Source organism: Nycticebus coucang, chromosome 4, assembly GCF_027406575.1.
Source record: "Nycticebus coucang isolate mNycCou1 chromosome 4, mNycCou1.pri, whole genome shotgun sequence".
NCBI lineage: Eukaryota > Metazoa > Chordata > Mammalia > Primates > Lorisidae > Nycticebus > Nycticebus coucang.
The window spans coordinates 63,809,688-63,837,026 of NC_069783.1; the positions used below are offsets into that span (position 1 = coordinate 63,809,688).

Genomic DNA, 27,339 nt, shown 5'->3' on the forward strand with positions numbered 1-27,339 from the left:
TTTTTTTTTTTTTTTGAGACAGAGTTTTACTATATCGCCCTCGGTAGAGTACCGTGGCGTCACACGGCTCACAGCAACCTCTAACTCTTGGGCTTACGCGATTCTCCCGCCTCAGCCTCCCGAGCAGCTGGGACTACAGGCGCCCGCCACAACGCCCGGCTATTTTTCTGTTGCAGTTTGGCCGGGGCTGGGTTTGAACCCGCCACTTTCGGCATATGGGGCCGGCGCCCTGCTCACTGAGCCACAGGCGCCGCCCTGTTTGTTTTGTTTTGTTTTTGTAGAGACAGAGTCTCACTTTATGCCCCTCGGTAGAGTGCCATAGCATCATACAGCTCACAGCAACCTCCAACTCCTGGGCTTAAGCGATTCTCTTGCCTCAGCCTCCCGAGTAGCTGTGACTACAGGCGACCGCCACAACACCCGGCTATTTTTTGGTTGCAGTTCGGCCGGGGCCGGGTTTGAACCCGCTACCCTCGGTATATGGGGCTGGTGCCTTACCGGCTGAGCCACAGGTGCCGCCCGTAAACTTTTATCAAAATATAATTACATACAGAAAAAAGTGCACACACAACACAGGTCATTGGTATTCAGCTTGGTGAATTTCCTCAAAGTGCACTCTCTTGTGTAAAGCTCACAGATCATAAAACAGAACACTGTCACAAGCCCTAGAGCCCTTTTGTCACCTGTATCAGTCACAAAACCCCTGCGGTTAGTCATATTGTTTGTTCTAACATTGTAGATTATTTTTGCCTATTTTAGAGCTTTATGTAAATGGAATATGTTTTAACATCCAGTTTCTCAACTTGTGAAGTTCATCTATGTTTTTGTATACAGCTGTAGTTTGTTCATTCTCATTGATACACAGCATTTCATCCTGTCCATATACCACCATTTATTTATCCCTTCTACCATCAATAAGCATTTGGGCAGTTTCTAGTTTGGGTTATTATGGATACTGCTGCTTTGAACATTCTTAAACCGAATATATTCATTTCTACTGGGCATATATACTTGGGTAACATATATAACATTACATGTACATATACACGTATTTATACATATTTTTAGTGTTAGTAGACATGGCCAAATAGTTTTCCAAAGAGATTATACATGTGAGTATCCTTGTTGCTGTGTATCTTCACCAGTACTGACCTATAGTCAGCCTTCTGTGTCCACGGGTCCCAAATCTGTGGTTTCAACCAACCTCAGATGGAAAATATTTGGAAAAAATGGACGGCACCTATGGCTCAGTGGGTAGGACGCCAGCCCCATATATCCAGGGTGATGGGTTCGAACCCGGCCCCGGCCAGTTAAAACAGCAGTGGCAACTGCAACAAAAATAGCCGGGTATTGTGGTGGGCGCCTATAGTCCCAGCAACTCGGGAGGCTGAGGTGAGAGAATTGCCCTAGCCCAAGAACTGGAGGTTGCTGTGAGCTGTGATGCCATGGCACTCTACCGAGGGTAAGAAAGTGAGACTCTGTCTCTTAAAAAAAAGAAAAGCAAAGAAAAGAAAATATTTGGAAAAAAACACAATTAAAAAATACAAAAAATATTTGTATTTATACGGCTAGGGAGCCAGCTGCATACACCGGAACTGGAAGGTTCAAATCCAGCCCGGGTCTGCCAAACAATAATGACAACTACAAACTACAACCAAAAAAAAAAAAAAAAATAGCCAGGTGTTGTGGTGGGTGCCTGTAGTCCCAGCTGCTTGGGAGGCTGAGGCAAGAGACTCGCCTAGGCCCAAGAGTTTGAGGTTGCTATGAGCTGTGACGACACGGCACTCTACCCAGGGCAACATGGTGAGACTCTGTCTCAGAAAAAAAAAAATACAAAAAATAGGCTCACCGCCCATAGCACAGTGGTTACAGAGCCAGCCACATACACTGAGGTTGGTGGATTCAAACCTGGCCCGGGCCAGCTAAACAACACTGACAACTGCGACAAAAAATAGCCAGGCATTGTGGCAGGCGCCTGTAGTCCCAGCTAGTAGGAAGGCTAAGGCAAGAGAATTGCTTAAGCCCAAGAGTTTGAGGTTGCTGTGAGCTGTGATGTCACAGCACTCTACCCAGGGCGACATAGTGAGACTCTGTCTCAGGGAAAAAAAAAATACAAAAAATATAGTGTAACAACTATTTACATAGCATTTACATTATATTAGTATAAGATAGCTAGAGATGATTAAAAGTATACAGGAGGATGTATATAGATTATATAGAAATATTATTTATGGGCGGCGCCTGTGGCTCAGTCGGTAGGGCGCCGGCCCCATATACCGAGGGTGGCGGGTTTGAGCCCGGCCCCGGCCAAACTGCAACCAAAAAATAGCCGGGCATTGTGGCGGGCGCCTGTAGTCCCAGCTACTTGGGAGGCTGAGGCAAGAGAATCGCTTAGGCCCAGGAGTTGGAGGTTGCTGTGAGCTGTGTGAGGCCACGGCTCTCTACCGAGGGCCATAAAGTGAGACTCTGTCTCTACAAAAAAAAAAAAAAGAAATATTATTTATTACATATATATCAAATGGGACTGACATAAAATTATACTTGAGCATCTGCAGATTTCAGTACCCAAGGGAAGTCCTGGAATCAATCTCTCATGGATAGCAAGGAATAATTGTATTTTGTGTCTTTCGTATTTTAGCCATTCTGGTGGGTATGTAGCAGCATTGCATTTTAGTTTTGGGGGAGTAGTTTCACTTTGTCATCCTCGGTAGAGTGCTATGACATCATAGCTCACAACAACCTCAAACTCCTGGGCTCAAGCAATTCACTTGCCTTAGCCTCCCAAATACCTGGGACTACAGCCACCCACCACAATGCCAGCCATTTTTTAGAGATGGGGTCTTACTCTTGCTCAGGCTGGTCTTGAACTCGTGAGCTAAAGCATTCCCCCCACCTCGGCCTCCCAGAGTGCTAGGATCACAGGTTTGAGCCACCGCGCCCAGCCACATTGTAGGGTTTTTTTTTTTTTTTTGTAGAGACAGAGTCTCACTGTACCGCCCTCTGGTAGAGTGCCGTGGCGTCACACGGCTCACAGCAACCTCTAACTCTTGGGCTTACGCGATTCTCTTGCCTCAGCCTCCGGAGCAGCTGGGACTACAGGCGCCCGCCACAACGCCCGGCTATTTTTTTGTTGCAGTTTGGCTGGGGCTGGGTTTGAACCCGCCACCCTCGGCATATGGGGCCGGCGCCCTACTCACTGAGCCACAGGCGCTGCCCCTCACATTGTAGGGTTTTAAAAAACTTTTTATTAAGGGCCAGGTGCAGTGAGATTACAGGCCTGTAATATCAGCACTCTGGGAGGCTGAGGCCGGTGGATGCTTGAGCTCCCAAGATTAACACCAGCCTAGGCAAGACCAAGACTCCATCACTAAAAAAAAAAATAGCCAGGTGTTGTGGTGGGTGCCTCTAGTCCCAAATACTTGGGGAGGCTGAGGCAAGAGGATTGTGTGAGCCCAAGAATTTGAGGGTGCTGTTAATTATGATGCCACAGCACTCTACGAGGGGCAAGAAAGTGAGACTCTGTTTCGAAAAAAAAAAAAAAAACTTTTGAGACAGAGTCTCAAGCTGTCACCCTGAGTAGACACTCACATAAAACACTCTTGAGCTCAAAGATTCTCTTGCCTCAGCCTCACAAGTAGCTGAAACTACAGGCACCTGCCACAATACCTGGCTATTTTTCTGTTGCAGTTGTCATTGTTGTTTTAGCTGGCCCTGGCCAGGTTTGAACCTGCCAGCCTTGGTGGTATGTGGCCAACACCCTACTCCACTGAACTATGGGCGCCGACCCCAAACTTTTTTATTGAAGTATATTATACATACATAAAAGCGCACATATCAGCTCAGCACCCATAGCACAGTGGTTACAGCACCAGCCACATACACCAAAACTGGCAGGCTCAAGCCTGGCCTGGGCCAGCTAAACAACGACAACTGCAACCAAAAAATAGCTGGGTGTTGTGGCATGTGCCTGTAGTCCCAGCTACTGGGGAGGCTGAGTCAAGAGAATCGCTTAAGCCCAAGAGTTTGAGGTTGCTGTGAGCTGTGCTGCCACAGCACTCTACTGAGGGCAGCATAGTGAGACTCTGTCTCAAAACAAAAGAAAAGAAAAGAAAAGAAAAGAAAATCTAGCTGGGCATTGTGGCAGGCATCTATAGTCCCACCTACCTGGGAGGCTGAGGCAGGAGGATTACTTGAAACCAGGAGCCTGAGATTGCTGTAAGCAAGGCTGAATCCGTGGTACTGTTATGGGGCGAGATAAGGACCACGAACTCAGATTAGAAGTTCAAAAAGGAATCTTTTATTAACCGTGGGGCTGTCTCAGCAAAGTCTAAAGCAGACTAAGTGAGAGAACATTGAGGGGGTCTGAAGTTGGGGGGTTTCTAGTCTGAAAGTTGGCAAAGGGACAAACTGGTGGGCTGAAAGTTGGCAAAAGAAGCAAAAAGAAAGTTGGCAAAAAAAGCAAAAAGCAAGCACAGGGTCATGATGACCCCTTTTACAGAAGGGAACCTTGCAACTTAATGGATTAGCAGATAGGTAGCAAAGATAACATAAAGGTCACATAAAGCAGATCTGGCAATTAGCGAGTAAGTAAAACAATTTGTCACAGCACTTAGCTTGTTAACTCTCATCGTGACAGTACTTGGCCCATTAGTTCTTTTTTTTTTTTTAGTGGTTTTTGGCTGGGGCTGGGTTTGAACCCGCCACCTCCAGCATATGGGACCAGCGCCCTATCCCTTTGAGCCACAGGCGCCGCCCAGTCCAGTAGTTCTTATCTTGTTCTGTTCTTGCCCGATCTGGACCAATCTAAGATTAATGGTGCCTGTCATCATTTCAGAGTTATGGTATTCTCATCTCTTGTGCTTCCATCTTTTATCCTACACAGTCCCCTGGTGCAAGTCGGTAGTGGGCGTAATCCATCTTATGGGGGTGATGAGGCTGCTGGCACCCATCTCAGTACTCCAGCCAGAGTAACAGAATGAGACTCTGTCTCAAAAACAAAACAAAACCCCAATGTTTTGTATTTAAATTGGATAGAACTTATTGATAATTATAGTTCTAGGTTTTTTTTGTTTTTTCCTGAGATAGAGTCTCACTATGTTACCCTCAGAAGAGTGCCGTGGCATCACAGCTCACTGCAACCTCAAACTCTTGGGCTTAAGTAATTTTCTTGCCTCAGCCTCCCACATAGCTGGGACTACAGGCATCCGCCACAACCCCTGGCTATTTTTTTGTTGTAGTGGTCCTTGTTTGGCAGGCCTGGGCTGGGTTTGAACCCACGGCTCCGGTGTATGTGGCTGGCGCCCTAGCCATTGAGCTACAGGTGCCGAGCCTAAGATATTTTTTAAAAGACGAAGCAAATTTTTTTAAAAATGCTGTGACCTTTACTTTTCTCTTGTAGGTTTATTTTAAATTATCACTCTGTCCTGCGAAAAGGGATTTCCAAATGGTATGTGATTTTTCCATCCTGATAAACTTCCTTAAAGAGAACTGGGGTGGCGCCTGTGGCTCAAGGAGTAGGGCGCCGGTCCCATATGCCAGAGGAGGCGGGTTCATAACCCAGCCCCGGCCAAAAAAATCACAAAAAAAAAAAAAAAAAGAGAACTGACTGACCTGCTTTGCATCTCACTCTGTATTTTCTTCTTTTTTTTTTTTTTTGTAGAGGCAGAGTCTCACTTTGTGGCCCTTGGTAGAGTGCCGTGGCCTCACCCAGCTCACAGCAACCTCCAACTCCTGGGCTTAGGCGATTCTCTTGCCTCAGCCTCCCGAGTAGCTGGGACTACAGGCTCACTCTGTATTTTCTATCCTATCCTACTGGAGTAGAGATTACCCCCTTAATGTTCAATGCCTTATTGAGACAATTCACTCTAACTGCTATGCCATGGTATATAACCCATTCCAGAGTAAAGGGTTTGAGGAAAATTATATCAATTACACTTTTCAAAGAACAGGAGAATGGACTCTAAAATGAGAGAACTAATAAAGAACAGGCGTCTACAAGACTGCTCTTAATTATCAGGTCTTAAAGGGCATACTCACAGGAATGGTCACATGGAGTACATATTACTCTTTTTTTTTTTTTCAATCCTCAAGGCAACAGAATTTGCAGATAAGGATAAATCAAGAAAACAGAAATTTTTTTTTGAGACAGAGCCTCAAGCTGTCACCCTGGGTAGAGTGCTGTGGCATCACAGCTCACAGCAACCTCCAAATCCTGGACTCAAGCGATTCTCCTGCCTCTGCCTCCCAAGAGGGATTGGAATTACAGGCGCCCGCCACAACACTTGGCTATTTTTTGGTTGCAGCCATCATTGTTGTTTTGGCGGGCCCAGGCTGGATTCAAACCCACCAGCTCAGGTGTATGTGGCTGGCGCCTTAGCCGCTTGAGCCATAAGCGCCAAGCCAAAATTCTAATGTTAAACATTGGTATTAAACATCACTGTAAAAGGCACTGTGTTAATTTTTGTTTGTTTGTTTGTTTTCAGTTTTTGACCAGGGCTGGGTTTGAACCCACCACTTCTGGTATATGGGGCCGGTGCCCTACTCACTGAGCCACAGGTGCCACCCTGCTAATTGTTATAGTTACAGAAGAAGGTGAAACATACAATGATTCTCAAAAGAATTCCACAAATAATAACTCACTTTCAGTTCTTCCCTCCTACCATGCTCTGCACTGTGTGTGGGTGTGTATCTTTATGTATATGAAGACATATAAATACAAATGTATTTATATTCCTTTATATATAGTAATAAGATTTTAAAGATATATTTGTATATCTTTATAATCTCATTATAACTCCCTAAAATAGGTATTGTTATTCCTACTTTAGAAGCGGAGAAACTAAAGCTCAGCAAAGTTAAGTAACTTGTGCAAGGTCACACAGTGAGTTAAATAGTGGAGATGGGTTGGGAACCTTAACAGTCTGTCTCTAGGGCCTGGATACTTAACTATTAAGCTATCCTCTCAACTGCAAGTTTGATCATGAGACAGAACATTTAATGGGCTGAGCTTGGTGGTTCACACTGGTAATCCTAGCACTCTGGGAGACTGAGGCAGGAGGACTGCTTGAAGCCAGGAGTTGAAGACCAGTCTGAACAAGAGCAAGACCCTCATGTCTACAAAGTAGAAAAATTAGCAGAGCATCATGGTGTGCACCGTTAGTCCCAGCTATTCAGGAGGCTGAGGCAGGAAGATTGCTTAAGCCCAAGAGTTCGAGGTTAGAGTGAGCTATGATTACTCCACTGCATTCTAGCATGGATGACACAGCAAGACTTTGTGCAAAAAAAAAGATGCATAAATGGATAGGCTAGAGATTGGCTTTAATCCTTATTCTGACATTTTAGTCAATTCTCATTGTGCTTCATCTTTTTTTTTTTTTTTTTTTGTAGAGACAGAGTTTCACTTTATGGCCCTTGGTAGAGTGCCGTGGCCTCACACAGCTCACAGCAACCTCCAACTCCTGGGCTTAAGCGATTCTCTTGCCTCAGCCTCCCGAGTAGCTGGGACTACAGGCGCCCGCCACAACGCCCGGCTATTTTTTGGTTGCAGTTTGGCCGGGGCCGGGTTTGAACCCGCCACCCTCGGTATATGGGGCCGGCACCTTACCGACTGAGCCACAGGTGCCGCCCTGTGCCTCATCTTTTTCATCTGTCAAATGGGAATAATAATACTTATCTATGAAACTTGTTTTTACATATTGTAACAATGGATGTTAAATTACTCTGAAAAGATAGATATTATACAAATATAAAGGGCTGTTATGATTTTTTATTTTTATCTCCAGTAGGAAATGGAAGATAATTATCATTTTTCTAAAGCAATAGAGGGCACCACACCTGTCTCCTGTCTTGGTGCAGTCAAGTCTAGATTGATATTCTAATTCAACAAACACTAACTGAGGGTCTACTATGAGCCTAGCAAGTTCATGGTACTGCTTGTATAAGAGATGGGACAAGCCAGCATCAAATCCCATCAACTCAGGAGGCAGGAGGATTACTTGAGGATGAGGGTTGGAGACTAGACTTCATCTCTAAAATAATAAAAAATACTAGCCAGATTTGGGGGCAAGCACCTGTAGTATTAGTACTGGGGAGACTGAGGCAGGAGGATCACCTGAGCTCAGGAGTTTGAGGCTACAGGGAGCTATGATCATGCCTCTGCATTCCAGCCCAGGTGATAGAGACCTCCTCCATTTCCAAAAAGAAAAACAGAGAGAAAGAGATGGGGACAGTAAAGAGAGGAGACTGCAAGATGGAAAGAGAAGAGCAAGGGGCGGCACCTGTGGCTCAAAGGAGTAGGGCACCGGCCCCATATGCCAGAGGTGGTGGGTTCAAACCCAGCCCCAGCCAAAAACTGCAAAAAAAAGAAAAAGAAAAAAGAGCAGGTTATTGGACTGAAGGACTAGATAAAGTAAAAGGAATGTTGCTGGAGGGTTACTTGAGAACACAGAAGGAAAGGAGAGGGTTTCTGGGTGAGGAAGACAGTGAAGTTTCTGGTCTATTTTGTAATCAGGAGCAGGCGGTGGTAACAGAACAAAGGGAAGTGTGGCAGTGAAAAAACGAAAAGGCCTGGACGCCTTGACTGAACTGGAAAGTAAGTTCCAATTTAAAGCCGGCTTCTGAGTTTTGCACAGGATGACCCCTGCTGGTAAATTCCGGTAGAGGCCCCGGAAGCCAAGCTGCTGAATTAAGTGGAATCCTGAAAAGCACTGTAAAAACTAGAATTACAGGCAGCAAAAGAAGAGGATTATTTTTACTTAGATATAACATTTTCACTTTTTGAAATGTCTCTGCCAGTTTTAGGCTCAAAATGTCCTCACAACTAAAGAACCCTTTGTAAATAATCCCTGGCTCATGTTATCAAATAATAAAAAACATAGTTAAGAGAACAAAATTTCTCCATAAATTTTATTTTTACTTTGTTAGTGAAATATAACATAGATGTAATACAATGCACAAATCTTAACTGTACAGCTAGATTAAAATATAGAATATTCCAATAGACCTTCCAGATTTATCTCTTGCCCAGTCACTTTTCAACAAAAGTATCAAGACTATATGATGAGGGGGCAGTGCCTGGGGCTCAGTGGGTAGGGGTTCAAACCCGGCCCCGGCCAGCTAAAACGGCAGTGGCAACTGCAACAAAAAATAGTTGGGCATTGTGGCGGGCGCTTGCAGGCCCAGCTACTTGGGAGGCTGAGGCAAGAGAATCACTTGAGCCCAAGAGTTGGAGGTTGCTGTGAGCTGTGATGCCATAGCACTCTACTGAGGGCGACAGAGTGAGACTGTCTAAAAAATAATAATAAGAAGAAAATAAAATTAGATCCTATCTTACACTATATACAAAAATCAACTAAGAATAATTAAAGACTTAAACATAAGACATGTACCAATAAAACTACTAGCAGAAAACACAGGAAGAAAGCTCATTGACATTAGCCTGGGCTATTTCTTTTTTTTTTTTTTTTGGTTTTTGGCCAGGGCTAGGTTTGAACCTTCCACCTCTGGCATATGGGACTGGTGCCCTACTTCTTGAGCCACAGGCGCCACCCAGCCTGGGCTATTTCTGACATATGACTCCAAAAGCCAGGTAAAAAAGTGAAAATAGAAAATATTAATAGACAACATCAAGCTAAAAAACTTCTGCACAGCAAAGAAAATAATCAACAAACTGAAGAGACAACCTACAGAATAGGAGAAAATATTTGCAAGCCATACATTTAATAAGGAGTTAATATCCAAATATATAAGGAATGCAAACAACTCAATAGCAAGCAAACAAATATCCTGATTTTAAAATGGGAAATGGGGATCAGCGCCCTTGCTCAGTGGTTAGGGCACCAGCCACATGCACTAGGGCTGGTGGGTTCGAATCGGGCTTAGGCCTGCTAAACAACAACAACAACAAAAATAGCTGGGCATTGTGGTAGGTTCCTGTAGTCTCAGCTACTCCAGAGGCTGAGGCAAGAGAGTCACATGAGCCCAAGAGTTTGAGGTTGCCGTGAGCTGTGACACCATGGCACTCTACCAAGGGGTGACACAATAAGACTCTGTCTCAAAAATAAAATAAAATAGGGCGGCACCTGTGGCTCAAAGGGGTAGGGCACAGGTCCTATATGCCGGAGGTGATGGGTTCAAACGCAGCACTGGCCAAAAACCACAAATAAATAAATAAATAAAAATAATAAAAAAGCAAAAAATAAAATAAAATGGGCAATGGATTTAAGTAAGAATTTTTCAAAAGAAGACATACATATGGCCAACAGGTGTGTGAATAAATACTCAACATCCCTCATCATCAGGGAAATGTAAGTTAAACCACAATGAGATATTAAGAAATAACACCAGTCAGACAAACAAAGCTAAGGATATTGTTTCTAAAAATCTATTTGTCTCTGCTGGCTGAGAATTACATGTATGTCTCCTCTGATTTGACCTGAATTCTCTAAACAAATTATGTGTTTTTATTTCTAAACTCTTCCTTTATCGCTGGCAAGTGTAACAATTTCAGAGTTGTTAGCAATTTAGCTGGTACATTATGTAAGTCTAAGTCTAATAACACTTGAGAGTTTATGTATGCTTTCTTTCTTTTTTTTTTTTTTTTTTTTGTAGAGACAGAGTCTCACCTTATCGCCCTTGGTAGAGTGCCGTGGACTCACACAGCTCACAGCAACCTCCAAATCCTTGGGCTTAGGCGATTCTCTTGACTCAGCCTCCCAAGTAGCTGGGACTACAGGCTCCCGCCATATGTATGCTTTCTTTTATAATGTGCTCTAGAAACAGAAAGCATGCTGGAAAAACCTTTTTCAACAAATAATATGCTTTTTCCCATAGCTGGGCGTTGTGGCGGGCGCCTGTAGTCCCAGCTACTCCGGAGGCTGAGGCAGGAGAATCGCCTAAGCCCAGGAGTTGGAGGTTGCTGTGAGCTGTGTGAGGCCACGGCACTCTACCGAGGGCCATAAAGTGAAACTCTGTCTCTACAAAAAAAAAAAAAGAAATATGCTTTTTCCCTCTCTCTTTAAACCTTTTGTAGTTCTCTTACACCATCTTCTCCACTCACCCCACTGGAAGCTAATTTTTTCACTGACGCTTGGGGCTTTGTTATTTTGAGGCCAGTGTACTTAAGCATCAGAAATGAAACCTATGAATAGCTGTGAAACCTATGAATACAAAACGGAAGATAAGGAAAACAATGACAAAATGAGCCTAAAAATATGGGGAAACACTTTCTGATTAACAGGCTCTGAGGAGTAATTACTGAAAATGACAGAAAGGCAGCTATTGGCATTGTGAATGCTTATCTCTCCACACAGGGACTCAGAGGCATCAAGTGGAGAGACAAGAAACATAATAAAAAGAAGAGGGGAGAGAGGAAGGAGGAAAGAGCACGAATAACAGCAGAAACAAGAAAGAACAATCAGCAAAAGGATAACACAGAGGTTAACAATGGAGCTGGTGGAGATAGATGGAAGCAAAGGCGGTTGAGCTCACCCACTTACAGGATGGAGCAAGGAGACGGGAACACCGGGCAGCAGGTGGCACAGCCCTCAGCTCCAGAGGGTGAGGGGCTAAACAGGAAGGAAGGGAGTGCCAGCACTTTGATATTTTTAATGCTGAAGGTAGACAACTCAACAGTTTGGGCTGAAGTAGAGAAAAGCAGGTGAGAGAAAGGTTCATAGAGTGTTGTGACAAACTAAATTACTCATTCCTAATTCTAACATTTCCTTTATATTAGTATTAAGTTCAACAAAATTATAAAGATGGAGAATTGCAAGGCATATTGGAGGATAGAGTATAGAACTCAGTTCTAATGGAAGGTTTGTGTAGGGGAGTGGTGCCAGAAAAGAATAGAAATCTAGGGCAGAGTCAGATTGTGGGAGTCTTCAGACATCAGGGCAAGGAACTGGGAGAAAGGAAGGGCTTTTATCAGGGACTCAAAATGAGGAGCACAGGGTTTTAGGGAGATAAATTTATGAACAGGGGAGAGAGAACAAAGGCAAGAAAATTAGAAAGCTAAGGTGCTTGTAGCATAGAGCAAAGACCTTAAAGATGTGTATGTACAGCAATTTTGCTTCTGGGAATTTATCCTAAGAAAATAATTATGAGCTGGGCACTCATGCCTGTAATCCCAGCACTCTGGGAGAGTGAGGCGGGTGGGTTGCTTGAGCTTACAAGTTCAAGACCAGCCTGAGCAAAAAGTGAGACCCATCTCTACTAAAAATAGAAAAAACTGAGGCAAGAATACCTCTTGAGCCCAAGAGTTGGAGGTTGCTGTGACGTGATGCCACAGTACTCTACCCAGGGCAATAGCTTGAGACTCAGTCTCAAAAAAATAAAAACTTATATATACAAATATTTCACTCCTAAAGATGCTTATTGCAATATTGTTATAAAACATTTGTATAGGCTCGGCGCCTGTAGCTCAGCAGCTAGGGCGCCAGTGACATACACCAGAGCTAGTGGGTTCAAATCCAGCCCATGCCTGTCAAACAAAGACAACTACAACGAAAAAATAGCCAGGTGTTGTGGTGGGTGCCTGTAGTCCCAGCTACTTGTGAGGCTGAGACAAGAGAATCACTTAAATCCAAGAGTTTGAGGTTGCTGTAAGCTCTGACGCCACGGTGCTCTACCAAGGGTGACAGCTTGAGACTCTGCCTCCAAAAAAAAAAAAAAAAAGAATTTATATAAACATTTATAAAATGTTTCCAGAAACAATTTTAGGGGCAATATTTAGCAGCTAAATCTTTGCACATGTTCTTTATTATTACATGAAGTTCTACGTATAGAGTAAAAACTTCCAACCTGGCTCAGCGCCTGTAGCTCAAGTGGCTAGGGTGCCAGAAACATACACTGGCACTGGTGGGTTTGAGTCCAGACCATGCCCGCCAAACAACAATAACTACAACCAAAAAATAGATGGGCATTGTGGTGGGTACCTGTAGTCCCAGCTACTTGGGAGGCTGAGGCAAGAGAATCACTTAAGTCCAAGAGTTTGAGGTTGCTGTGAGCTGTAATGCCATGGCACTCTACCCAGGGTGACAGCTTGAGACTCTGTCTCAAAGGAAAAAAAAAAAAAAACTTCCAAACTTGGGGTGGGCACAGTGGCTCATGCCTGTAATCCTAGCACTCTAGGAGGCAGAGGCAAGTGGACTGCCTGAGTTCAGGAGTTGGAGGCCTGCCTGAGTAAGAGCCAGATCCTATCTCCAAAACTAGCTAGGTGTTATGGAGGGTGCCTATAGTCACAGCTACTTGAGAGGCTGAGGTAAGAGGATCGCTTGTGCCCAAGAGTTTCAGGTTGCTTTGAGCTATGATGGACTCTACTGAGGGGGACAAAGTGAGATTCTGCCTCAAAAAACAAAAGAGGCCGGGTGCAGTGGCTCATGCCTATAATCCTAGCACTCTAGGAGGCCAAAGTGGGTGGATTGTTTGAGCTCACAGCTTCGAGACCAGCCTGGGCAAAGTCCCCTCCCAAGTAACTGGGACTATAGGCACCTGCCATGATGCCCAACTCATTTTTCTATTTTTAGTAGAAACAGGATCTCACTCTGGCTCAAGCTAATCTAAAAAACAGAAAAACTGAGGCAAGAGGATGGCTTGAGCCCAATTTGGAGGTTGCTGTGAGCTATGACACCATGGCACTCTGCCCAGTGCAACAGCTTGAGACTCTGTCTCAAAAAAAGAAAAAACAAAACAAACAAACATATTTAAAAATAAATCATATTTATTTTTTATCCACGTGACTCAAATGACTAACAATAATACAGCTATATAGCTAAACACACACACATACACACACTGCCGTATGAGTTCTGAAGACAACCACCAATGCATTGCTCAAATGTACTCATACTGGAATTGAGATGTAACTACATTCTCCTATGGAGCGCAGGGGTCCAAGACTAGCTTGAGCAAGACTGAGACCCTGTCTCTACAAAAAATAGAAAAATGAGTTGAGCATGGTGGTAGGTGCCTGTAGTCCCAGTTACTTGGAGGGCTGAAGCAAGAGGATGACTTGGACCTAGGACTTTGAAGTTGCTGTGAGCTAGGCTGATGCCATGGCACTCCAGCCTAGGCAATAGAATGAGACTCTGTCTTAAAAAAAATACTACCGTTTTGGCTTGGTGCCTATAGCTCAAGGGGCTAAGGCGCCAGCCACATACACTAGAGCTGGTGGGTTCAAATCCGGTCCGGGCCTGCCAAACAACAATGACAACTACAACCAGAAAATAGCCAGGCATTGTGGCGGGCACCTGTAGTCCCAGCTACTTGGGAGGCTGAGGCAAGAGAATTGCTTAAGCCCAGGAGTTGAAGGTTAGTGTGAGCTGTGATGCCACTGCACTCTATCAGGGCAACAGTTTAAGGCTCGGTCTCAAAGAAAAAAAAATACTACCGTTTTTGGGGGGCACATGTTATTGAATTGAAAGTGTTACTCAAAGTAACACTAAACAAATAATTACAAGCTAATAGCTACCCGAAGATAAACATGGTGACAGTGTCTACAAAGTATTCACGTGTCGTAGATGGCTATCACTTTTGTTTCCTAGCATCCATTTATTATTTTTCTGGGAAAACAGCATGCCAGAACACCCTCAGAGAGCCACATGTCTTCTCTTCTCAGTCCTTGTGGGTAGAGTGCCAGCAGTGTTGTCTAAACCAAAAAGCAACTCCCACCCTCCTGGCTGCAGTGATTGGCCCAGTGAGGAGCATATGGCCAATAAGAGTGAGGACAAGGATTTTTGTTTGGCTGTTGGAGGAAAGAAGCTCTCTTTTTTTCCCTCTGGACTTGAGCAAAAAAACAAACAAACAAAATAAAAAAACACAGGCATTTAAGGTGCGGTGTTGGGGAGAGAGCAATGGATCCTAGAACTGCTGTAAGTCTGCAGGTGGAGCCTGAGCACAATGCAGAGATGACATTTTGTATGCCCTCATCCAGATATGCCTGAAAATTTATTTCCCTGGTCCATATGCAGCAAATGGGTACCTTCTCTCCATCAGTAGTTGAGCATGTGGCCAGAACTAGCTATTAGAATTTTTTTCCCCTGGTCACACCAATTGGTTCAGGAAAGTAATTTGACCAAATTTGCCTAATTATAAGAGGTCATGGAGAAAGACTTCTTTTCAACTAAATTTGAAGCTAGAATAATATAGGATGGAGAATGGCTGACATCATCTTATCACCTCAAAGTCAAAGCCTAACACAGTGGAAATGTAACCATGAGAAAGAGACTGGGTCCTGGTGTCATTATTTTAGTCTCTGATCATGCTACACTTAAAATCTACTCCTACAATTTTTTTTTTTTGAGATAGTGTCTCACTTTGTCACCCTCAGTAGAGTGCTGTGGTGTCACAGCTCACAGCAACCTCCAGCTATTGAGCTAGGGCAATTCTCTTGTCTCAGCTTCCCCAGTACCTGGGACTACAGACATCCGCCACAACACCCAGCTATTTTCGTTGCAGTTGCCACTGCTGTTTTAGCTGGCTGGGGCTGGGTTGGAACCCATCACCCTCGGTATATGGGGCCGCTGCCCTACACACTGAGCCACAGGCGCCGCCCAATTTTTTTATTTTTTTGAGACAGTCTTACTGTGTCGCCCTCAGTAGTGTGCCTTGGCATCACAGCTCACAGCAACCTCAAACTCTTGGGCTTAAGTGATTCTCTTGTCTCAGCCTCCCAAGTAGCTGGGACTACAGGTGCCTGCCACAATGCCCAGCTATTGTTTGGTTGCACTTGTCATTGTTGTTTAGCAGGCCTGCCCTGGGCTCGAACCCAGCAGCCTAGTTGCATGTGGCCGGTGCCCTACTCCCTGAGCTATGGGTGCTGAGCCTATTCCTACACTTTCAGTTACACAAGTCAGCAACTTCCATATTTTAATAAGCCAATGACTTGATGGAATCCTCTTACAAACAAATCCCACATGATCTCAGTTATATGTGGAATCTCAAGAAGTCAAACTTATAGAAGAGGGGAAAATAGAATAGTGCTTGCCAGACACTGGGGGAATAATGGTGGACCCGGGAGATGTTGGTCAAAGGACACAAAATTTCAGTTAGAACGAGGGAATAAGTTCAAGAGATCTATCATACAACATGGTGACTATAGTTAATAACAATGTATCATGTACTTGAAAATTGCTAAGACTGCAGATTATAGTGTTCTCACTTTTTGAAGCGTATGACAGTGGTTTCATAGCAAATAATAAATATGTGAGGCAATGCATATGGTTAGTACTTCACCAAAGAAAAATATGAGACTATGACTTTCAATGTCATAAATGTGCTTTGTAAAATAATAATAATAACAATATATTTTAAGATCAAAAGAGTAATGCATTTATTAGGAGGGCAAAAATTAAACAGAATTGTATAAAATTTTTTTTTTGAGACAGAGCCTCAAGCTGTCACCCTGGATAGAGTGCCGTGGCATCACAGCTCATAGTAACCTCCAACTCCTGGGCTCAAGCGATTCTCCTGCCTCCACCTCCCAAGTAGCTGGGATTACAGGCACCCGCCACAACGCCCAGCTATTTTTTGGTTGCAGCCGTCATTGTTGTTTGGCAGGCCTGGGCTGGATTCGAACCGGCCAGCTCAGGTGTATGTAGCTGGCGCCTTAGCCGCTTGAGCCACAGGCGCCAAGCCAGAATTGTATAAATTGAGAACAGTTTGAAAAGTCTGGCCAGGGTTAAAAAGCTGTTTATTGTTTGGGCATGGTGGCTCACACCTGTAATTCTAGTACTCTGGGAGGCTGAGGTGGGAGGATTCCTTGAGCTCAGGAGTTTGAGACTAGCCTGAGCAAGAGTAAGACCCATCTCTACTAAAAATAGAAAATCTAGCTGGGAGTCGTGAGGGGTTGCCTATAGTGCCAGCAACTCAGAAGGTTGAGGCAGGAGGATCACTTAAACCCGGAAGTTTGAGGTTGCTGTGAGTTAAGCTGAGACCATCATGGCACTCTATCCTGGGACAACAGAGTGAGATTCTGTCTCAAAAACAAAAACAGAAACAAAAACAATCTAAGCTATCAATTGTTAAATTGCAGAGTACAGCCCAATTCAGACTTCAGTATGCCATGCACTAGATTCATTATTTTGTCATTTAACTCTCTGCACCCTAGTCTATTCATCTTTAAAATGAAGGAGCTGTAACAAATCTGCTGGTAGGCACAGGCATCTGAGGGCTATTTTCAATATTCCACAAAAGAACAGTAATGTTGATTATGTCAGGGTATACTGTACCAGTGACAAGAGGCATATGTCAGATGACTACCATCTACACATGCTAAACATACAGAGTATATTATGCCTGGCCAGAGTTTAGAACAACAGCCAAAATTAAACAGCAAAGTGTACTCAACGGGATCCTTATGATAAAAAGACTGGAAACCACAAGATTAAATTGCTATGTTGCTTTAGCAGTGGCAAAAAGAGAGTTAATTCCCTGCTACCTGCTCTTGTTGTTTATCTGAAAATCAGGATTAGGAAATGAGTCAGAGTTTAAAGACGGCTCACAAGGCCAGGTGCAGGGGCTCATGGGGCTATAATCCTATCACTCTGGGTGACTGAGGCAGGTGGATTGCTTGACCCCAGGAGTTTGAGACCAGCCTGAGCAAGAGTGAGACCCTGTCACTAAAAAGAAAATAAATAGCCAGGCATTGTGGTGAGTGCCTGTAGTCCCAGCTACTTGGGAGGTTGAGGCAAGAGGATCTCCTGAGCCCAAGAGTTTGAAGTTGCTGTAAGCTATGATGCCAAGGCACTCTACCAGGGCAACAGAGTGAGATTCCATCTCAAAAAAAAAAAAAAAAAAAAAAAGATGGCTCATAGCTTTATCTGGAAATTGTACATGAAGATCTCAGTTGGACTCATGAAGTCACACAGATAAGAAGTAATCCCAGGGATAATGCTGGAAAAACTGGATATACATATGCAGGAGAAGGAAACTATGTCCCTATTTCTCACCATATACAAAAATCAACTCAAAATGGATTAAAGACTTATGTAAGACCTGAAATTATGACATTATCAGAAGAAAATTTGGGGGAAATGCTATCTTTTTTACCTGTGCTACCCAAAAAGCACAGGTAAAAAAAGCAATAGGCAAGTAGGATTATATCAACCTAAAAATCTTCTGCACAGCCGTCAACTTACAGAATGAGGTAAAATATCTGCAAACTATTCATCCAACAAAGGATTAATAATCAGAATGTAGGGCGGCGCCTGTGGCTCAGTGAGTAGGGCGCCGGCCCCATATACCGAGGGTGGCAGGTTCAAACCCAGCCCCGGCCAAACTGCAACAAAAAAATAGCCGGGCATTGTGGCGGGCGCCTGTAGTCCCAGCTGCTCGGGAAGCTGAGGCAAGAGAATCGCGTAAGCCCAAGACTTAGAGGTTGCTGTGAGCCGTGTGACGCCATGGCACTCTACCAAGGGCGGTACAGTGAGACTCTGTCTCTACAAAAAAAATAAAATAAAAATAATCAGAATGTATAAGGAACTCAAACAACTCCATAGCAAAAACCCAAATAATCTGATTTACAAATGGGCAAATAATTTGAATAGACATTTCTCAAAAGTAGACATAAAAATAACAACAAGGGCTCGGCACCTATGGCTCAAGCGGCTAAGGAGCTAGCCACATACACCTGAGATGGTGGGTTCGAATCCAGCTTGGGCCCACCAAACAATAATGATGGCTGCAACCAAAAAAAAAAAAAAAATAGGTGGGTGTTGTGGTGGGCACCTGTAGTCCCAGCTACTTGGGAGGCAGAGGCAGGAGAATCGCTTGAGCCCAGGAGTTGGAGGTTGCTGTGAGCTGTGATGCCACAGCACTCTACCCAGGGTGATAGCTTAAGGCTCTGTCTCAAAAAAAGAAATAAATAAAATAACCAACAAGTATACGAAAAAGTGCTCAACATCGCTAATCCTCAGGAAATGGAAATCAAAATCACAATGAGATATCATCTTATGCCAGTTAAAATCAAAAAGGCAAAAAAGACACATCCTGGTGAGGATGTGGAGAAATGGGAACTAGAGTACACTAGTGGTGGTAATGTAAATTAGTATAGCCATTATAGAAAACAGTATGAACATTCTGCAGAAAACTAAAAATAGGAAAACAATCTGATCCAGCAATACTACTGCAGAGTATATATCCAAAAGAAATCAGTACGTCAGAGAGATATCTGCAGTCCCATGTTCATTGCAGCACTATTCACAATAGCCAACATGCAGAATCAGCCTAAGTTTCTATCAATGGGTGCATGTATATATTCACAATTAAATACAATTCAGTTATACAAAAGAATGAAATCTTATCATTTGCAGCAACATGGATGTGCCTGGAAAACACTATGTTAAGGAAATAAGCCAGGCATAAAAAGGCAAATACCAAATGTACTCACTCATATGTGGGAGCTAAAAAAGTTGAGGTAGGGAATAGCATGGTGGTTAGCAGAAGCTGATAAGGTTAGCAGGGAGGAAGAGATGAAGAGAAATTGGTTAATGGATACAAAAATATGGTCAGAGAGAAGAAATAAACTATAGTGTTTGATAGCACAGTAGGGTGATTTTAGTTTACAATAATTTGTCGTCTATTTTTTTTTGTTTGTTTTTGGCCGGGGCTGGGTTTGAACCCGCCACCTCCAGCATATGGGACCGGCGCCCTACTCCTTGAGCCACACGTGCCGCCCATTTACTGTCTATTTTTAAAACAGCTAAAAGATTTGGAAGAAATGATAAGTGTTTAAGGTGATGGATATCCTAATAACCCTGATTTGATCTTTACACGTTCTATGCATGTATCAAAATATCACATGTACCCCATAAACATATGCAATTATTACGTATCTTTTTTTTTTTTTAAGAGACAGAGTCTCACTTTGTTGCCCTCGGTAGAATGCTGTAGCATCACAGCTCACAGCAATTTCCAGCTCTTGGGCTTAAACTATTCTCTTGCCTCAGCCTCCGGAGTAGCTGCGACCACAGGTGCCCGCCACAACGCCCAGCTATGTTTTGTTGCAGTTTGGCTGTGACCCTGTTTGAACCCCCCACCTTCGGTATATGGGGCCGGCACCCTACTCACTGAGCCACAGGTGCTGCCCATACCCATTATTTTTTTCTAATTTCTTTTTTTTTTTCTTTTCTTTTTTTTTGCAGTTTTTTGGCGGAGGCCAGGTTTGAACCCACCACCTCAGGTGTATGGGGCAGGTGCCTACTCCTTTAGCCACAGGCGCCACCCGCCCCAATCCATTTTTTTTTAAAGTAACCCTAGGGAAATTAAGAGAGATGGACCTTATGCCTCCGGGCCAATAGAACTTAGTCTTACCAGGCTCTATTTTTATTTCAATAAACTCATGTTTTTATTTTAGACTTGTTTGTGAAGCTTCAAGGCCTGAAACAGCTTGTGAAAAAGCTCATTCTGTTCCAGACACTGCTTTTTGGGCACTTGGCCACGGAATATATCCCTTTTTAATTTTTCATTACATTTAAATGTATCACTGGCCTCACAAGCTTTGTGTTTGTTCTCTTTTCAATAGCAAATTATTAAAATCAGATTTTAATAACAAAGTTGAGGCTATAGAATATTTTATTTAGGTTAAATATACATAAAGTCTGAAATTTAATCGAATTTTATGCATCTTATTCGGATAACCTGAATAATTTTTAAATTTAAACATTAATTATTGCTGTCATTCATTTTTGGTGACAACAGATGACTTGGAGGTTGGAGCTTTCATTTTGATATTGGATACTACAGTTAGACACAATTTTTTCCCCTAAATCACATGGAAAGAGAAACTCAAGTTTAGTCATTTTATTTATTTTATAACTTATTTTAAAAACTACTTAGGGGCACTGGACACTTATTGAAAAGTTAGCTACTAAAAATCAAATTCTGAGAGCAAGAGAAATGATCTATCATTATGTAATAGATTCTATAGGCACTTTTTTTTTGAGACAGAACCTCAAGCTGTCGCCCTGGGTAGAGTGCTGTGACATCACAGCTCACAGCAACCTCCGACTCCTGGGCTCAAGTTGAGTCTCCTGCCTCCACCTCCCAAGTAGTTGGGATTATAGGCGCCTGCCACAACATCTGGCAATTTTTTTGGTTGCAGCCATCATTATTGTCTGATTCAAACCCGCCAGCTGGATTCAAACCCGCCAGCTCAGGTGTAATGTGGCGGTGCCTTAGCTGCATTAGTCACAGGCACCAAGCCTCTATAGGCACGTTTTATCACAGGAGTAGAATTGCTGGGGTATGTGGTAATTTGTGTTTAAATTTTTAAAAACTGTGAAACTGCTTTCCAAAGTAGCTGTACCATTTTACATTCTTACCAGGAACCTATGAGGATTCATTTTTTCACATCTTTGCTAAACTTTGTCTTTTTGATCATAGCCATTCTAGTCGGTATGAAGTGGTATTTAACAATTTCAATTTTCATTTCTTTAATGATTGAAAACAACCATTGGTAAATCTTTGATAAAATAACTATTTAAATTGCTTACCCACTTTCAGGTAATTTGTCTTATTTAGTTGATAAGTGTTCTTTGTTCTGGACACAAATCTTTTGAACATAGTTTGCAAATATTTTCTCCTAGTTCAGAGCTTTTCATTTTGTTTTACTCATACATGAACTAAAGTTTAAAATTTTATTTTTTTTTTTAGAGACAAGAGTCTGACTTTATCACCCTCCGTAGAGTGCCGTGGCATTACAGCAACCTCCAACTCCTGGGCTTAGGAGATTCTCTTGCCTCAGCCTCTCGAGTAGCTGGGACTACAGGCACCTGCCACAACGCCAGGCTATTTTTTGTTGCAGTTTGGCCAGGACCAGGTTTGAATCCACTAACCTCGATATATGGGGCCAGTGCCCTACCCATTGAGCCACAGGTGCTGCCCAAAAGTTTAAAATTTCTATTAAGTCCAACTATCAAATTTTTTCATTAGTCAGACACTCTGTTGAACTCAATACCAAAAGATTTTTCTCTTCGTTTGTAGAATTTATACTTTTAGGTCTTTTATCCATTTAAATTAATTTTGTGTACAGTATAAAGTAAGGTTCAAAGTTATTTTTTTCCTCCTATGTCATTTGTTGGAAAAATTACCCTTCCCCCTTTGAATTACTTCACCACCACCATTTTGAAAATCAATTGACCATGATGCAAGGGTTTATTTCTTTTTTTTTTTTCATTTGTCTTGTATTTTTACTGCCATGAAATTGTTTTCTTATATGTCCTTCAGTCCAAACAGACATTCACTGCCACTTATAAAGTGAAGAATGTAAATGAGGATATATGACTGTTTCTGTGAACAGAGTTTGTGAAGTGCCTTCTATTGTAGCACTTTAAGTTTATCACATTTTGTTGACTTCTGACATTCCATTTTCCTAGATTACAGGAAAGATCTGTTTATGTAGTTTGTTTTTAAAATGTGCCAATGCCTGTACATTAACAAGATTTTTAAAATAAAGTTATATAAAACATTTAATTTATTGGTCTTTTTGGGGAATTAGATGCATCGCCACTGTATTACAAACAGAGCCATTAATCTTGTAGTTTCAACATTAACTGGTTCACTTTCATGACGCCACTGAGGAATCAATTTTTTCTGCACAGGTTCAAGAGAAAGGCCTTTTGAGAAGTGTGCAAGTTCCTTTTGTATATTTACAAAAGCTTTATTCACTCTGTTAACTTTTTCAACATTCATAATATTTATCTTCTTAAGGTTAGTGGTAACTGGTTTTGCTTTGTTTTTAGCCCTAAAGTTTCTTTGGCTGGCTATGTAAAATACATTCCTGGACTTTTGTTCTCGTAATTTGTTCTTGGCTGTTGTCAGACGTTTGATCTCTGCGTGCTGGTTTATTTCTTAACTATCTTTTCCATTCCATTTCTCTGTATCTCTATACCAACATCACACTGTCTTCATTACTGTAGCTTTATATTAAGTTTTGAAATCAGGTAGTAGAAGTCCTCCACCTTTTTCTATTTCAAAAATCATTTTACTGGCTCAGCGAGTGTACCTCAGGGGCTAGGGCGCCAGTCACATACACAGGAGCTGGAGGGTTCAAATCCAGCCTGGACCTGCCAAACAATGACAACTACAACCAAAAAATAGAGGACCGTTAGGGCGGCACCTATGGCTCGAAGGAGGAGGGTGCTGGCCCCATATGCCGGAGGTGGCAGGTTCAAACCCAGCCCCAGTCAAAAACTGCAACAACAACAACAACAACAAAAAATAGACAGGCATTGTGGTAGGCACCCATAGTCCCAGCTGCTTGGGAGGCTGAGGCAAGAGAATCTCTTAAGCTCAATTGTTACAGGTTGCTGTGGGCTGTGATGCCATGGCACTCTACCCAGGGTGACATAGTGAGACTCTGTCTCAAACAACAAAAAAAAAAACAAAATCATTTTACTGATTCTGGTTCCTTTGCATTCTATGTAGATATTTTTAGGATCAAATTTGTCAATTTTTAAAAAGAAAAAAGCCTGCTGTCATTTTGGTTTTTGAGACAGTCTCACCTTGTCCTCTTCTGTAGAGGGCGGTGGCATCATAGCTCACAGCAACCTCAAACTCTTGGGCACAAGTGATCCTCTTGCCTCAGCCTCCCAAGTAGCTGGGACTACAAGCACGGGACACAACGCCAAGCTATTTTTAGAGACAGGGTCTTGTTCTAACTAAGGCTGGTCTTCAACTCCTGAACTCAGGCAATCCACCGCCTCAGCTTTCCAGAGTGCTAGGATTACAGGCATGAGCCTCAGCGTCCGGCCTACTGCTGTCATTTTTTCCTTTTTTTTGAGGTAGAGTTTCAAGCTGTCGCCCTGGGTAGAGTGCTGTGGTGTCACAGCTCACAGCAACCTCAAACTCTTAGGCTTAAGCAATTCTCTTGCCTCAGCCTTCTGAGTAGCTGGGACTACAGGAGCCCACCACAAAGCCCTGCAATTTTTTTGCTGTTGTTGTTGTAGTGTTATTGTTGTTTAGCTGGCCCGGGTTCAAACCTCGTTGTATGTGGCTGGCGCCCTTACCCACTGAGCTACAGGTGCTGCCACACTGCCCTCATTTTAATTGGGATTATCCTGTATGTATATATCAATTTGGAGAGTATTTTTTGTTGTTTGTTGTTGAGACAGTTTCACTTTATAGGCATGAAGCACTCCCTGCAGCCTAAGAGTATCTTGAGGATATCAGCAAAGTCTTCAAAGACATGAAAAACTGGGCTTTAGAGCATGAGCAGAAGAATAAAAAAGTGTGGTTACAGACACAATAGGATCCAAAGTATAGAATAATAAATAGCTACCACTGAATGAATTCCTACTCTACGCACAGAATTTTATCCTCATAACCACACAGGGAGTATATGTTATCATCCCCAATGCACAGAGAAGGGTATGCCTAAATCACAAAACTCTTGAGTGGCAGCGATTTGAAACTAGGATTGTCTGATTTCAAAGCTAAGGCTCTGGGTTCGAACAGATACTTAGGTGTGTATGTTAAAGAGGTGTGAAGCTAAGATAGGGAGCTACTGGAAGAGGAAAGCAGTGAGTGATGAGGCTGGAAACGTAGGCACCCGCTCTCGCTCACCTGACCACAGAGCAAGTTGGGCAAGAAAGGGCTGGGCTAGAATCGGAGGTACCGAATAAACCTATGTGTGCTATCCATGCCAGTTCAGTCTAGAAAACGCCTAGAAGCAATGACACATAAAGCCTTCCAGGTTTGCTCCCAGCCCTTCCGGCTGGCTTCCCCGCCATATTCCACTGCCACCTCGCGGTAGACCCGCTGTCCTTCACCTGCCCGTGTCTTCGGCAGAATGTTAAGCGACTCCCTTAACTCCTGCGACACCTTAGGGGGAAAGCCGCTGCAGCCGCAACACCAGCCGCCATTAACGCCCGGAAGCTAGAAGAACCCGGGTGGGCGGCAACCGTGAGAGTAGAGCGGAAGCTGGGGGCGGGGCCTCGGCACTTATCTTTTTTTATTGGAACTTACTGCTGCCAGTTAGCGGCCTCTTACCTCTTGTCCCGCCCCCTCCGCGAAGCCTTTATTAAATGACGGGCGGAGTCGGCCGGCAACTTCCGGTTAGGGGAAGAAATTTGGGCGGTAGGAGGAGCCGTGGAGAGGGAGGAGGAGGAAGAGAACAGGGCCGGGCGGTGGCGGTCGGTGTAGGTTGTGTGGTGGCAGCGGCTTTCCCCCGTGCGGACGATGGACAGCCAGGGCAGGAAGGTGGTGGTGTGCGACAACGGCACCGGGGTAAGCGTCTGGTGAGGAGGCTGCGGCGGCCACAGGCCCGGGCGGGGACGTGCGGGGGCCGCATGAGGCCTTAGCACCCCGGGCTGCACCTCTGGGCCCTCAGGGCGAAGGGGCGTGGAACGGCACTTCCACCTCCGCTGGCGTGGGGGTGAGGGAAGCGGGCCGGGCCCTGGTTTCCCCGGAGCCTGCCACCCCCAAAGCCCACCTCCCCTGTAGCCCTCCGGGTCAAGGCGGCGAGCGAGACTGGCTCTGAATGCGGATCCCGCTTGCTGACCGGCAGGGGCCAGAGTGCACTAGCGGGGACAATTATTGCCAAAGTGCCGGGAGGGGGTTGTGTATTTGGAAGGAGGTTCTGTTCCCCTGGCTCACCGGTGTGTAAAAAGAAGAACAAGAGGCCTTCCTCTTCCTGTATAGTTGAAGATACCGAACGGGAGACAGGAAATGAGTTTAACTTTAAAAAGGGGAAGTGCTGTCCTGCAGTGGGCTTTTGTGCTTTCTCAGTGTTTGTTGGGGTTTTTTCAAGAAAGTGGGAGGCCAGATCGGCAGCGCATCATTTACTTTTTGTTGTGCATGCTGGTAGTTTGGCCCAAGTGCAGGCCCTCAGAGAACAGCATATTCCATTAGATGATTACGGGAGACCTAGGATCTCCTTCCCCCGCAAGCCCCAAGTGTTAATTCCACTGACCTTGGCGAGGGGGGGCGGGGGGTAATCAGTTTTGCCATCCCAGCCCCTTTTCCCCCCCTTAGATTGAGAATACAGATAATGTTAGTCTTTAAGATTCAAAAATAGTAAAAATTTGTCTAACGCTCTGATTTAGAAACTATTTGAAAGTTGTTTCTTTCAAAAGTCTCCCTCCCCCCTTCCATTTTAAAAAATGTATTTTGAAGAGCAAAGTCAGCAAATTAGGAGATGGAAATAGTTCTTTTTGAATGAGTTCTGTGTGATGCTAACCATTTTGGATGTCGCAACATTTGTGACTTTTTCCCCTTCCATAATGTTACATATGAGTTAAAGTAGATTTTATTTGAACTTTAAAACACTGGAAACTGGATTGTTAAGGGTAAAAAAGAGCTGGTACTCAACTGTCATAATAGGGCACTTGATTGAATTTGTTACAGACTTTTACAAGCAATGATTATACTAACTTCATCTGAACTTTGTTAAAAATGGACTGGAGTAAAGAATGTTGTCATATAATGGAACTTTTATTCAAAGTGTAGTACTTGGCTCAGCGCCTGTGGCTCAAGCGGCTAAGGTGCCAGCCACATACACTAGAGCTGGCAGGTTCAAATCCAGCCCTGGCCTGCCAAATAACAATGACAACTACAAACAAAAAATTGCCTGGTGTTGTGGCGGGTTCCTGTAGTTCCAGCTACTTGGAGGCTGAGGCACAGGAATTGCTTAATCCCAGGAGTTGGAGCTTGCTGTGAGCAGTGATGCTTTGGCACTCTACCCAGGGCTGACAACTTGAGGCTGTATCTCAAAAAACAAAGTGTAGTACTTAAAGAAAATGCCAATCTGGGCAGCGCCTGTGATTCAGTGGTTAGGGCACCAGCCCCAAATACCGAGGGTGGTGGGTTTGAACCTGGCTCTGGATAGCTAAAACAGCAGTGGCAGCTGCAACAAAAAATAGCCAGGCGTTGTGGCAGGCCCCTTTAGTCCCAGCCCAAGAGTTTTGAGGTTGCTGTGAGCTGTGATGCCATGGCACTCTACTGAGGGCAACAAAATAAGACTCTGTCTCAAACAAAAATGTAGATCTAATGCTATGGAAACATCTAAAATTTATTAAGTTAAATTTTTTTTTTTTGGTAGAGGCAGAGTCTTTATCGCCCTCAGTAGAGTGCCCTGGTGTCACACAGCTCACAGCAACCTCCAACTTTTGGGCTTAGGCCATTCTCTTGCCTCAGCCTCCCGAGTAGCTGGGACCATAGGCGTCCACGACACCCGGCTATTTTTTTGTTGCAGTTTGTCCGGGGCTGGGCTTGAACCCACCACCCTCGGTATATGGGGCCCGCGCCCTACCCACTGAGCCACAGGCGCCGCCCAGTATTAAGTTAAATTTTTTAGAATGATTCCATTTACATGTGTGTTCTTCTGTAAAGATATTTACATGTCAG

At 43.8% G+C, this 27,339-nt stretch overlaps 2 protein-coding genes across 2 annotated transcripts in view; one reads left to right on the forward strand and one right to left on the reverse strand.

The window, feature by feature from the left end:
* Positions 1-22,488: 22,488 nt before the first annotated feature.
* LOC128584317 (ribosomal biogenesis factor-like) lies at positions 22,489-23,528 on the reverse strand. The gene is made up of 3 exons (XM_053589339.1): positions 23,499-23,528; positions 22,681-22,833; positions 22,489-22,587 (listed from the first exon to the last, which is right to left on the reverse strand). Exons 1-3 carry the CDS (start codon positions 23,526-23,528, stop codon positions 22,489-22,491), a joined length of 282 nt encoding a protein of 93 aa, XP_053445314.1.
* Positions 23,529-25,016: 1,488 nt separating this feature from the next.
* Positions 25,017-27,339, forward strand: part of ACTR2 (actin related protein 2) — a 49,797-nt gene continuing 47,474 nt past the window's right edge. Inside the window, exon 1 of the mRNA XM_053587775.1 lies at positions 25,017-25,221. Coding sequence (XP_053443750.1) covers positions 25,174-25,221 — 48 coding nt within the window. The 5' untranslated portion in view covers positions 25,017-25,173. The remainder of the gene's footprint in view (positions 25,222-27,339) is intronic.

Bases quoted from the DNA above. Each gene is read 5' to 3' on its own strand.
- LOC128584317 (XM_053589339.1), bottom strand. From the start codon at position 23,528: ATGCCACCGCCCTCTACAGAAGAGGACAAG. The intron at 22,834-23,498 runs GTGAGACTGTCT...GAAATAAACCAG, and splicing joins CCTCTACAGAAGAGGACAAG to CACGCAGAGATCAAACGTCT. The intron at 22,588-22,680 runs GTTGAAAAAGTT...GAACCTGTGCAG, and splicing joins AGAAGATAAATATTATGAAT to AAAAAATTGATTCCTCAGTG.